The sequence below is a fragment of the Notechis scutatus genome, chromosome 6 (genome assembly GCF_049901735.1).
Source record: "Notechis scutatus isolate UNSWTSFEM ecotype Mainland chromosome 6, rNotScu1.2, whole genome shotgun sequence".
In the NCBI taxonomy this organism is placed as follows: domain Eukaryota; kingdom Metazoa; phylum Chordata; class Lepidosauria; order Squamata; family Elapidae; genus Notechis; species Notechis scutatus.
This window is the reverse complement of record NC_142014.1, coordinates 57,822,636-57,835,404: the sequence shown is the minus strand read 5'-3', so window position 1 is coordinate 57,835,404 and position 12,769 is coordinate 57,822,636. Positions and strand designations below refer to the sequence as shown.

Sequence of the window (12,769 nt, the reverse complement as noted above, 5' to 3'; positions counted from 1 at the left end):
CGTTGAACGCGGGGATTTCTGATTCCCCTTCCACGCACGTGGATATGCCACGGGGCGTTTTCTTCCAAATGCCCCACGGGCAGAGAACACTGACTTTCATGATAGTGAGATCATTTCCCAAATTAATTGATTCACTACTCCAAAAGAAGAAGATGTTGATGACAGTGGGAGGCAGGAGTCACTCTCTCCTTGCAAGAAAAAAGCAAGAGCCGTTCTTATGATCTCTCTCTCTCTCTCTTCTTCTCTCTTCTCCGTAATAAGTCAAGCCTTTCAGCACGCGTGATCCGCCCCCGCTTTGCACCTTGCAAATGCAAAAACCCTGGGATTTTGCATTTGCAGGTGCAAAGCAGCAGCGGCAGATCGCGCGTGCTGGAAAGGGCTTGACTGTATTACGGGAGAGAGAGAGAGATCATAAGAACGGCTCTTGCTTTTTCTTGCAAGGGAGAGAGTGACTCCTGCCTCCCACTGTCATCATCATCTTCTTTTGGGTTAGTGAATCAATTAAACCTTTCATGATAGTGAGATCGTTTCCCAAATTTCCCTTAAATCAGGGAAGAAATCAGAAACAAACCTTTGGACTGAGAATAAGCCTGTTCCTATGATGCCATTTTTGTTCACTGCAGTGTGAAAAGTGTGAAAAAACACTTCTTTTTCTTCATCTTCTTGTTCCCTATTTACTGGTCTCTTTCAAAGAGGAAATTGTGAACATCAAACTTATTCTCAACTGTCCTAGTGAAAGTTTTTATTGGTATCTATTTTTATTTTTGAAATTTACCAGTAGCTGCTGCATTTCCCACCCTCAGCTTATACTCGAGTCAATAAGTTTTCCCAGTTTTTTGTGGTAAAATTAGGTGCCTCGGCTTATATTCGGGTCGACTTATACTCGAGTATATACGGTAAATTAGTTTTTGCTCTTGACTTGTTCTGGGCACCTAACTTTGCAAAAATCATTGGCCAAAGTGTTGGAACACCAGAATATCTAGCCAATTAAAGCTTTCTTCAACCAACGGGATAACAATAGCTGAATAAATACTGTAACACTGTGATCTCTTCCATAGAGTCAGAGAACATGGCCATCCCATGATAGTACAAGAATGTCACCTTTTTACCTCCTTTATTTTTGCATTAGTTTTAAAAATATTTATATCATGATTTTCCTGTAGCACGGGTATCAAAGCCAAGGCCCATGGGCTGGATGCACCCATGGGTGCTTAGATTTGGCCCGCGGGGCTGCCCTGGAAACAGCAAAGGACCAGCCCATGGTGCCTCTACTAGCGAAAATGGAGCTCCATTTTCATTGGCAGAGAGTTACAGGAGGCAGTCGCAGCTGAAAACAAAGCTTGCGAGGGCCATGGGCAGCCCTCCCGAGCTCTGTTTTTGCTGGCAGAGGCTTGCAGGAAGCTGTCGCAGCCAAAAATGGAACTTGGGAGCCCATTTTCGCTGGCAGATTGCTTGGGCCATCACAGGCGCCCCCAACATGAATGACATTGAGCTCACTATGCCCACCCTGTCCACGTCCACCCCACCCCCTGAGGTCAAACACAACCCTGATACGGCCCTCTATGAAATCGAGTTTGACATCCCTGCTGTAGTAGCTCAAGAATGCACACAAGACATTCTATCCCTCAGATTTTCTCCAAAATAAACAGCCTGTTGAACTGAAAGTGCCTGACCAGGCAGTTTCTGTAACTGAGGATGGATTCGAACAAGGAACAGCCTATTCCAGATAATTTTTTTTTAAACCACAAAGCCACACTACATTCCCTGATTCCTTGGCTGCCTGCTTGACCTGCCCCTCAGTTAGCCAATTACAACATACTGAGATTGCTTGTGCTTTTATAATCTTCCTTCAAGTCTCTGTCAGGCAAAAGTGCTTAGTTCCGGAACTCCTACTTTTATCTCTGGTACAGCCGCACTAGGATTGTCAGGGTCAAAAAAGACAAGAGGTAGCATATTGATGTAGCATAGTTGAACTTGAAGCCCTGTCATTTTGTATCTGTGCCATTTTAACATTTCAAGAAATGGGTGTGACTTTAGTTGCAATGCCACAACTGATATCTTTCAGCATCTCTTCTTCCTGGGTTGTTACTTCTGCGATGGAATTAACTTTGATGCAGAATACTGGATTACAACATTGTTGTGGATCTATCGTACAGTTTTTTTACTGGGGGAAAAAAACTTGTTACATTTTATTGAGAAAATATCCTCTGCCGCAGCCCTCAAATTCCTCTTTGATATTTTGAGAAGACCATGTTTATTTTAGATCAGCCATTCTTTATAGCTTTTATAAAGCTATTATTTAGGTCTTTATGAGAATTATTTCTACTGAAAAAAATTCTAGTGAAGAAACTTTGTGTTCTTAGAGTTCATTTGCTGTCATGGTCTGGTAACGTTGAGTTTTTGCTTTGATCTACTACCCTCTGGTGTGAGGAACTTTTATCACTTCCTACTTCAAATTACTTGAAGAGATGTGATGTCTTAAAAGAAACACATATAGCAACAAAAGAAAAGGAAATATAGAACTCAAAACGAGTAAGGGACACATTTATTAATACATGCATTGAGCATTATTTCTTTTTTTTTTAAAACCAAATTTTATTAATTTTTAAAGACATACAAAACATAGATACACAAAAATACAAAACATAAAAGCATAAAAAAACTCTTTTCTGAAAGTTGCTTAGTCCCGGGTTATAACTCTTGGTACAGACACAAATTCAAATTCATATTCATTTTACATACCATTTCATATCTTATTAACATTTTCAATTTTCTATATAACTTCTCCTCACTTTTAAATTTTCTCAATTTTATTTTATTTATCTCCTCTCAATTCGAATCATAATATTTATTATTCTTTGTCTGTTCTATTTCCAACCATCCATTTATTTTTCTTCTTTAAAAAAGAAGAAAAACTTCTCCTGTACACTAAATGGAGTATGATGCCTTTATCTCCTTCCCCTATATTTATAATACTTAATATGAAACACATAACTTACATTGGGATTCTGTCTGGTACATTCTAAAATTATACTATATTATCAAAAATAATACAAATCTATTCATTAATATTGATATTCATTTATATCTTAAACATCTAACACATTACTTTTCAGTTAAATCACATACTTTTATGGGAGCACCTATTTTCCATAGTTATTCCCCCCCCCACCTCACATATTATAGCTCATTATTTCATTACAATGTTCCTCCTTCTTCTACTTCAAATCTCTAATTTCACAAAAAAATTCGCTAATATACCATAATCTAATCATTAATATTAACAATCATTTATATCTTAAACATTTTATCCATTTCAATTAAATATCATGCCTTTGTGGGAACACTTATGCTTTCCAAAAATTATTAACCCCCCCCCCCACATCACATGTCTTAAATCATATTTCATTACAGTTCTCCCTTTTTCTTAACAAAAATTTCACTAGTTTATATTAAATATTTTATCACATTTTAAATTACATATTATTTCCAATTTTCTATGGTTATTTCTAGATACAAATATAAAAATGCAATCTTATGTACCTTTCTAGAATCCCAATTTCAATAAGATTTATCCATTATCTCGAAAAAACTTTTGCTTCTTCACATCTTGCTCCCCACCATTAAGGCTTCTCATCCCTTCCTTTCTCCCTTGCTCTTGTTCTCTTTGTCCTCTTTAACCCCTTGTCTCTCCACCTCCCTTTTCTTCTGTTTTCCCTCTTTCTGTTGTTTCCTAATATGATGTCCCTTTTTCACCTTATTCTTCTCTTTTTGGGTTGTTTTTCCAGATCTTAAAGTCTTCTTTTCCTTTTTCTCTTTCTTTTTCCCTTCTCCAACCAAAGTTATTTGTTCATCAAAGATGGCTTCTTCTTTGTCCCCATCATCCTGTTGCTCATTCAGCTTCACATAAGTATAAACCGCCATTTCTAAAAATTGAAAAAGAGTGCCAAAAACATCTTTCCCTTCTTGCTTTTCTTTTTCATATTTTTGATATACAAGTTTCAGTCCATCCACAAATGATGCCATTGTGTAGAGAAAAAGTTTTTCCAAACAACCACCCAAATGTTTTTAATCAAAAATAATTCTCAAAAGTTCCAAAATCACCAAACAATCCAAACAGGCTGTTTCTTTTAAATACCTTCTTCTTCTTCACTTTCTCTTTCTGGAGTTAAAGTTTAATCACAAAGTTCTCTTTCAAATATATTTTTTAGAAGTCTTATTGATGTTTAGTAACTCTTTAAAATTCTAGGCAATCTTCTCCTTATTTTCAAATTTTGCTCCAATTTTTTTCCCCCTCTCCCTTTCCACTCACAGCCAAAAGAGTTTTTTCCATCCGCTATCACGTTAGGAAGGAGAGTGGAACAAAAAAAAAAAAAACTTTCCCTTTTAGAATATTCGCAGCTTGTTACTCTCACTAGAAACAATATATACTTAGCAGCCTTCAAGGTTCCAGGTCACTTTCTTTTGCCTTGTCCCGGTTGAAAGCAACTTTCACAATTCTTCAAACTTTCTCCCTCCTGCACCTGCTTGTCCGGCTGCAGATTTCTTCGTGGCGGCCATTGCTGACCGCCGTTCCTCCGCCTCGGGAAAAGGGGGTTTTTGCCGGCTGGGGAGGGGGTCTGCGATGCCCCCAAACCCCTTTCCGGCTCCCCCCTGTCTTCAGCTGCCTTTACGGGGCAGCTATATCCCCCAGATCCAACGGATCGGGGGAACCTTGGCGGCGGACGCAGCAGGGATCGTGCGGGGTCGTGAATCCCTGCCGCCGCCGAAACCTTGCAAACCGGAAGTCTCGAGCATCATTTCTGAATATGAACATTGGAAGCAATTTGAGACAATTTCAACTATTTTTTACAGCATTTGCTTATTATAAACCAAAACAACATGTCTGGATACACTTTAGCATCTTATTATTTACAAATCTATCTTACTACCAGGCATTATTAAATAGTAAGCAATGTTAATTAGTGATCCATTGAAGTGATTCATAGAAAAATGTTTCTACTGGCAGATTTCATTAAAATTAAATGCTTAATTTATTTATAGGATGTATATCCCATCTTTCTGGCAACAAATGATGCTCAGTGAAAGTAACAAAAATAAAAGCAGTATAATTAGAAATATCAGTAAAAGCATAAACACTTAAATTTTATATCTGGATTTTCAGAACAGATATATGTTCTTTACCATTAAAAACATACATAAAAAGCAGAACATTTCCTGAAGTTCTACAGCCAAAACACATTTACATACCAAGGATCTGCCTAAAAATGTTTGCGTGCTGTTAATAGAAAAGTGGAAAGAGGAACCAGCCCACTTCTTTTGCTAAAGAGTTGTTAATACTGAGCACTCTGAAATATTGTGTGTTGTAAAATAAGACAAATGTGGTCTCCTTGAGTCAAGCTTGACTTCTGATCACTTCACGGAAATTATTTCCCAAATGTAGAGGTCAGTAGTTCACTAGTATTATCCAGTTAATGTTTCTAAACCTTACTCATAATTAGTCATTTCCTTATTGGAAAGACCTGTCTTTACTGTTTGGTTTGCCACCAATATCGTGCTTCATTGTCATAACTGACAGGTAGTAGACAGGAAACAGTCTACCACAACTTCTGGGTTACAAAGGTACAAAGCTTTATCACAAAGCAGAGAACAGATACTTCAACCTGTGTTATGTCAAATATGAAAAGATTTTTACAGCAAGTCAAGACCCATTTTAATTCAACATTTATATTTCTAACAATAACATAACAGCCAACCAATTCTACTGGCAATTATTTATTTTATTATTTATGCACTGTGAAGGAATATTTCACTAATTCACCATCCAGTCAGCATCAGGGACATTTCTCCCTGTTCATTTTCTTCATGCCTTGCATAATTTTATACAACTTTTGTCACCTTTTCCCCAAGCTAATGGATTCCAATGTTTTGGGTGTGCCCTGATCATCTTGCTTAGTCTCTTCCAAATTTTATTCAGTCTGCTGTATCTTTTTCCAAATGTGGTGATCAGAACTGTATGTAGTATTCCTGGTGCAGATGTAGGATATATTTCTATAGAGAAACATTCCAGTGTTGGCAGTTTTATTTTCAACCCCTTTCTCAATAATCCCTAGCATGGCAACTTGACTTTTCATAATCACCATGTAGAGTTGACATGTTCATTGACCTATTCACTATGACCACAAGGGTTTTTTTCCTGGTTAGTTAGGAAAAAAAAATACATCTGTGTGTATCCAAAGTCAGTGTGACTGTCACTCTTTCAAGGACAGAACAGGCCAGGTAACCCCAGAAAGAAATTTATTTGATTGATATAGGCTGTAATAACAGAACCTGGAAAACTCAACTTCTCTATCTCTCCCCTTTTATACCAAAGAGAATTAAGGCAAACCAATTTTGAGTTTCTTTTTCACTCTCCGCACTTAAGGATCTTCCTGGCCTCATAACTCTTACTCAAAAAGCAGGTGGAACCTGTGGCCAAGTCTTTTTACAACATCTTGTATCTCAATTGTAACATACTGCCAGATCACTCATACCTTTTTTACCTCCACAGCTGCAATTTGCTGTACAAGTGTGTTATTGTATGCTTGACATGTTTTTTTTTTGCTATTTAACTGGTCATTGAGACATATATGAATGTAAGAAAGTAGATTCAGAAAAATATGTATGATAAGAATAGGTTTGAATATGAAATATTTTGCATGCCTATGGAAAATATGGTTTCTGAATTGATAAGAATAGTATATAATGCAAATAAACCACATATGAGCATATTTGGAGTACTTAATGGTTTAATATTGACTAGTTAGTAGGACAATGATTGTGATACCCTCTTTTGTTTATTGTATTTATGGATATATAAGCAATAATTATAGTGGCATTAAAATATGTTGGTTGGAGACGTTAATGTCTATGTATTTTTGCAGGCTGGCCATATTTGTTGTTGATGGAGAACTGAATGATTTACAAGTGTTTGATTGTAGGATACAACAATAAATGTTGATCTCAAAATTAATGTAGCAAAGATTAATAGTTGTGTTTGCCAGAGAAATTAGAGTGAATACTTAAAGTTAAATGTGAATCATAAAAAATGAGAACAGACAGAAAATTTTTTGAAATTTGAGAAATTTTAAAGTATGCAAATTCTAAGAAAAGAACAATGGGCAGAATGTGGTCTGTTGTGAAGAACTAACGTTTGTCAAAAGAAATGGAAATATTTGTGTATACGAGCATATGTCTGCCTAATTTGTTACATAGATGTGAGAGCTGGATATATCAGAAGAAACCTGAAGGTGGATGTAGTAGGAATATGGTTCTGAGAAATATCTGTGGGAAAACAAGATAGGGTCAAGAATTTATGGATGATGAATAAGTCATGAGTCCAAGTATGATGTTCAAGCATGTAATGTAATCCTGAATGACAGTGATCAGCAAATGCAGTGTGGAGTAATAAAGTTATCATTCAATTACATAATCTTCCAATGACAAATGACACCGGGTTCCATTATTAAAGTTTATATAGATGTGTCAGAATCTTTGATTTAGAAAGACAGACGAAAACAAACCAATAACAGCTAGGGAAACAAAGTAAGTTTCTCATTCTGCTGTTGCATCAATTGTTGGTTTTCTCCCAGGTTCAATTCAAGGTGCTAAGGTATATGATAAAAAAACATTTGTGGCATGCGGTCATATTATTTGAGGCACTGCTTTTCCATAATTATCTCTACCCATCCCTCTAGGTCTGGCAGAAAAGCTTGCTTCAGGTTCCATCTGTTAAGAAATGCCACCTATCAGGGGCCAGGAAGAGAGCCTTTTGTAATGTGGCACATACACCCCCACATACTTTGAAATATGATTTCCCCAGAGACCAAATTGGCCCCGACCCTTCCAGCCTTTTGTAAGGCCTTAAATGATTGGCTTTGTCCTCAGGCTTAGGGATCAGGAAGTAGGCTGAGCCTGTGCATTGATTATATTGATTTGGACTGATGAGTCTGTTTTGACCCAGACTGCTGCTTCTTGTATTTTTGTTCAGTTCTTTTTACCTTGTAGGCCACCCAGAGTCATTCATTTCAGATGGGGGGGGGCATATAAATGGAATAAATAAATAATTCAAGTTTGGAAGCCTTGAATGTCTGTATGTTTGTCAGATTAAGCTGTGTGATTGAAACAGAAAAAAAAAACAATTTATTAAGATTATGCTGAAATAAAACCTTGGAATAGAGAGCAGACAGAGTCAGTAATCACTTCCCTCAGGGTTGCTAAATTTTCAGTTCGAATAGTCAGTATTGAGTCAGTATTTTATGGAAAGAGCTCATGCGGATACTCATGCAATCTCAGTGTGAATGTGTGGGTTTATAGTATCTCACATGCATTCTTGCTGTCATCTGTTAAGAGAAATGGAACTGAATGTGTCTCCCCATTGCTTGCATAACCATTCTGACCTTATTTCAGTTTAAGTAACTATTTCTTTTTCCCAACTGGACTGAAATTTAGTGAGTCATCGAAGTTGGGACAGTTTACTAAACTGTCGTATGTGGCATTTGCCAACCATCTGGTTTTTTCCTGGTTGTGCTTTTTAGTGTGCATATATGTATCTTGGGTTTTTCTATTTTATTTGACAGATTGGAAATTAGTTTCTTTGTGTAAAAGCTATGCCCTGGACAATTTCTTACATATGCTTAATTATAAAGAGGAAAAACTAACCTTTTGGAACAGCCTTCAGAATCATAAACCACTAACCTACATCTGTATAATTCATAACATGCAAGTTATTATTTTTGCACTCATAACTGCTGGTGCATATGATGAGCTTAAAATGTGCATGGTTCACGAAGTTGGTCAGTGGCAGCTAGTTTAGAGTAGGATAACAGAGAGCTCTCATACACAATCAATATTTTGTTGGGTTTTTTTTTCATGGGATCATGTGAGGTAATTAATAATCAAGGGACTAAAACATTTGCCGTTTCTACTATAGAAATTAGGCTGGAATTAAGTGTTTTAGGAACTCATTATAGAGTGGATGAGCTGTTTCAAATATATAATTTTATGTTGCACAGTGGGCTAAGACCCCAGGGTTCTATATTTATATTCTTTTAAAATGTATTAATTAAGCAGTCCTGTGATTTAAATCTATTTAGTTGTAACTTCTCTGCAGCATTTCTTGTAATAAAAAATCCAATTTTTAGTACTAATAAAATATGCATATTATTCTTTCTATGAATCTCTTGCTTGTTGGCTGAACATTTCAAAAACAATTATCAGAGAAGTTAGGTGGCCCATTGTAGCAAAAGCAGTGAAAAGTTTAATCTCCCCTTAAAAGCTTTTCTATTAATTCTCCAGAGGCATCCATAAAAACTTACACTTATAACCATTATATTCATTTTGAATATTTTTCAGAATGTTTTTTAGTATGCTTCTCTATATGAAGTTTACTTGTATCCTTCGGAATATATGATTGATGGATGGATACATAAAGATTTATTGAAGGCAGGGTTGATTCCTATCTACTGTCTGGAATGACTGGACATAACAAATAGAATCAGTTTTCTGATGTGCAATTCTGCTTGCACCAGCCTGTCAGCATTAGGAGATGTCATGTTGATGCTGGCTTAGTATATTTAACTTCTGATAACTGCTTCAAGGCTAGCATAGGCTCCACATGCTTATCTATTATCTACTATGCAAGAGAATTGGCAGTTGCTTTATTTTCAGAGATTAACCTGGATAATTGGTATAAGTGCAGGCTGCTTTTCACAGGCAATGGTATTTGCATTTTCATCAAGGAAGGCTAACTGCTTATGAGTTAGAAGAAAATGTGTTGTCCTTCTATTGACCCAGAACAAGAATATTTTAAGAGAAAAAGAGGTGAATTATCTTGTGTGGAATTGATTTTGCAGGTGTCTCTATTATAGCTCTGTTAAGCTTTGCTTTGCAATTATGAAAAATAGGATCACTCAAACATTTCTCAGCCATGTTTGTAAACCTATGTTAAAAACAGTTGTTTCAGGATGAAATAGTCAGATTTGTTTGTGATTTGGAAGATAGTCTTTTGAACTATTATTTAGTCAAGCACATACAATAAGAAACAATGACATATACTGGGAGCATTGAGGTTCACAAGGAGGACAAGTGACAAAATACGTGCCCCAATATAAACTATGCCACTTATGTACTTGCACCTTACATCACAGTATGTACAAAAGTGAGGAGCTCTCATTCCATCACTTGGGTGTTATCCTGGTTAGGAACAAGTAGCTATGACTGGGAGGGAGTAATGGTTTGGTGTCAGAGCACATGCTTTCCTGGTATCAGGTGCCTAATTTGATTTCTTGTCATCTCTACTTTGAAACAATGTCTGGATAGCAGGGCTGAAGTTGAGCTGAAGATCTGAAAGAATAAGAATAAACTTTATTCTGAAAGTTCTTAAAATCCTAGAGTCACTGGCAACCAAGTACATAGTATTAGGCTTGACTGATCAATGCTCAGTCTCCTACTGTAGGACAGCCTTGTAGATTTGAGTCTGTTAAACTGAAAACCTTGCAGTTGTCTGGGTTTTATAAGTACATTGAATTTTCCGTCCTCTCTTCTTTCTGCTTTAACACCAGGTGTCCCTTGCCTGCCAGAGAGTCTGAATCTTCATAAAGAACAGCAAAGGTCAAATAAGCCAGGAGATGTCCAGATGTTTAGCCAATCAGAATTGCGAACCATCGAGCAGTCGCTGCTTGCTACACGTGTGGGAAGCATTGCAGAACTTAGTAAGTGCACATAATGTTTTCTAACTCTTTTCTCCTTCGGATTTTTAAGCAACCACATCCTATTTTATAAACACATATCCACAGAGAACAGGTTTGTGGTGAGTACCTACTTGTAACATCAATTCATATTCTCTTGGTGAAGTTGTTCAGAAGACAGGTTTTGAATCATGATGAACCTTTTTGCTGTGTAAGAAAATGAAGCCCAGGCTGAACCGGAACAGTGCAAATTTATTTTTCGTTTGCTAGATTATTAAGACTAGAATATTAAGAATACTATGATTGGAATATTAAGATCAAATTAAACATTAGTAAGGATTCCCTTCTGCTTCAAGGATTCCCTTCTGCTTCAAGGTCATGGAGCTGTATATACCGTGTTTCCCCCAAAATAAGACCCTTTCTTTTCTTTTTTCTTTGCCACCAAAGGGGAATGTTTTGGGGGGGGGGATGTTGTCCACTGACTCACCTCACTTGCGCGCATCATCCCCAGCCTCCTTTTTGCTGTCAGAGGCCTTTAGGAACTTCTTTAGCTGGCAAGGCCAGCAAGGCTTTCCTGAAGGCCTCTGCAGCCAATAACAGAGCTCCGAATCGATCCAGAGCTCTGTTATTGGCCGCAGAAGCCTTCAGGAAAGCCTTGCCGGCTACAGAAGAAATGGGCCAGCAAGGCAGGTATTGGGGTGTGCAAGGTCTGGCTGCAACTCTCTGAAGGTAAGTAGTAGGGCAGCTCCACGCCCCCCATCCCCACCCTAGCATAATTTTTACCCGTGCACCCTAGAGTGGGCAGGATCTTAATTAGGGTTTATTTTTTGGGCGCACATGTAAAAATCAAGCTAGGACTTACTTTTGGAGTAGGTCGTAATTTTGGGGAAACAAGGTGTTATGTTTGAGGATAGGAAGATGGCAGATAAGGAAAGAGTTATGTATGTGTCATGGGGAGTAGGATTTTTGTATTCAACCTTGAAAAGCACACATCAAATTGTTTATGTATAGATAAGTATGCATATGTGGATAAAGGTAGTCCTCAATTCATTCAATTAGTGACTGTTCAAAGTTATAATGGTATTTAAAAAGATGCAGCTGGTCCTCGTACTTACAACCATTGCAACATCCCCTCAGTCATACGATCAACATTTGGGTGCTTGGCATCTAGCATGAATTTACAACAGTTACATATTGGGGTCATGTGATAGTCATTTGCAAGCTTCTCAGTCATCTTCCGTCAAGCAAAGTCAATGGGGAAAGTTGGAATTACTTAATGACTGCCTTCCCTTTTTAAAATGGTTTACAGAGTCAGCCTCTTGCCCCCAACAATCTGGGTCCTTATTTTATTGACCTCAGAAGGATGGAATGCTGTTCAGGAGTAAGGGGGCAACCACTAAAAAGATCTGCCTTCTGGTCCATACTCTTCTCTAGATATGGCCTTGGGATCCACAGATTTTATTGGATACAGCAGCTTCTAATTTGGAGTGTAGACTTATATCTCAGCTCAGTGTCAGTTCTCTGTAGGTTATAAATGCTCAGTATATTGATTTGGGCCATTTTTTTTCTAGTTTTTCCTTATCTTAACTTAACTTTACATTTAATTCCAGCCATGCCCCCATTTTACCTACTGTATCGCAAAGACTGATTTTGTTCGTGCTTAACCCTCTCATGTTATCATTGGAAGTAGTAATCAGAGTAACCGGTATGCATCAAAAAAGATACACAGCAATAATAATTTGCTTTCCCTACTTTGGAATTTTGTTCTGCAAATGCTTTCTCCTTGATTGAGGACCTGCTGTTGCTAGGCAACCCATAGTAGGAAATGGTCCCTTGTTGAGATTGTTTTGGTGTTAAAAGGCAAAGCAAGACAATGATAGAAAGGGGAACAAAGACACATGATATGGATTATGAAAGAATAGGGGCTAGAACTCTTAGGGCGTCAGACAATACGCTGTCAAGAGCCTAATGTTACAAAGATTAAAAAAAAGGAAACGTAACAGCTAAAATGGTAATGATACTGATTTGCATCAGCTTCTTTT

General features: G+C 37.3%; 1 protein-coding gene across 2 annotated transcripts in view; it reads left to right on the top strand.

The window, feature by feature from the left end:
• ABTB3 (ankyrin repeat and BTB domain containing 3) overlaps positions 1–12,769 on the top strand; it is a 228,120-nt gene that overhangs the window by 145,833 nt on the left and 69,518 nt on the right. For both annotated transcript variants that reach the window (XM_026694970.2, XM_026694971.2), the window contains exon 2: positions 10,602–10,751. In XM_026694970.2, coding sequence (XP_026550755.2) covers positions 10,602–10,751 — 150 coding nt within the window. The remainder of the gene's footprint in view (positions 1–10,601; positions 10,752–12,769) is intronic.